General features: G+C 56.8%; 1 protein-coding gene across 1 annotated transcript; it reads right to left on the bottom strand.

Moving 5' to 3' along the window:
* Positions 1 to 489: 489 nt before the first annotated feature.
* Positions 490 to 1,131, bottom strand: LOC112467223. Its single transcript, XM_025035748.1, has one exon. It carries the CDS (start codon positions 1,129 to 1,131, stop codon positions 490 to 492), a length of 642 nt encoding a protein of 213 aa, XP_024891516.1.
* Positions 1,132 to 1,198: the final 67 nt, after the last annotated feature.

Genomic DNA, 1,198 nt, shown 5'->3' with positions numbered 1-1,198 from the left:
GTATAGCAAGCGGGCACGGACAGGCAGGTATAGCAAGCAGGCACAGATAGGCAGGATAGCAAGCGATTAGGCCTTCGTGGTCTGCGATGGGCGACCGAGCACTCCAAGTTTGCACATGCGAAAACGGTAACGTGTGAGCTTCACGACGTTCGACTGATGAGTCCCTCTCTTCCGTTCTCCGGCTCGCACACCTGCGAAGTACCGCGCGAGCGAGTACCGAATTCTTCTCATAATGGGGGATGCCACCCGCGGGCGGGCAGCACGAGTCGGGTGAGTCGCGCGAATATCGACAAGTGTACTAATCGCGATCCACCGACGTTTCGCTAATAGGCGCGATAATTTAACCCGGTATAACTAATCAATACAAGAACCGTACAATTAACAATGTGAAGCGACAACACGAAATCGATCCTATAATTAGCTACTATTTACACTATGATACACGGCGGTGCGCCAAACATTACCGCCCACCAAAATACACCGTATTTTCTATGTTTGAGCGAGTCCCTCCGGTGAGCCGTCCATCGGCAGAGGGCACAGCTTCACCAGAGGGCGACTAAGGAGGCCATCCGCCGTCCTCACCGTAGCGACCCGGGCGACCCCGTCACGACCCGGATGCAATTCCTCGACGCGCCCTGGTCTCCACGCCAGAGGAGGGGCGTTTTCGGTTTTTAGAAGGACCAACGTGCCCTTTGATATCGCGTCTGCCGGCTTTAGCCACTTTGGTCGTTGCTGGAGGGTGTGTAGATATTCTTCATGCCACCGTTTCCAGAACTGTTGGTGCATGTGCTGCACCAGCTGCCATCGATCGAGTCTGCCTATCGGCACCGGGTCTAGGTCGGGATAGGGAACCGCTACGAGCGGCTCTAATGTGATAAAGTGCCCCGGGGAGAGCACCCCGAGGTCGTGGGGATCCGAGCTGGTGGGGCACAAAGGTCGGGAATTCAGGATGGATTCTACCTGTGCTAGGAGGGTACTGAATTCCTCCACCGTGAGGATCTGCGCTCCCACCACGCGTTTCAAGTGGGTTTTTGTCGCCTTAACCCCCGCTTCCCAGAGGCCACCAAAGTGTGGCGCGGAAGGGGGGTTAAAGGACCACTGGATTTGTTCTCGCCCTGAGGCCGCCTCCATGCAGCTGACGAGCTCGCGCTGAGCCCCCACGAAATTGGTGCCGCAGTCGCTGTAGATCCGCGAGCAG

Source organism: Temnothorax curvispinosus, unplaced genomic scaffold (assembly GCF_003070985.1).
Source record: "Temnothorax curvispinosus isolate PA1 unplaced genomic scaffold, ASM307098v1 QBEX01017072.1, whole genome shotgun sequence".
In the NCBI taxonomy this organism is placed as follows: domain Eukaryota; kingdom Metazoa; phylum Arthropoda; class Insecta; order Hymenoptera; family Formicidae; genus Temnothorax; species Temnothorax curvispinosus.
This window is presented reverse-complemented; position numbering and strand designations above follow the sequence as displayed.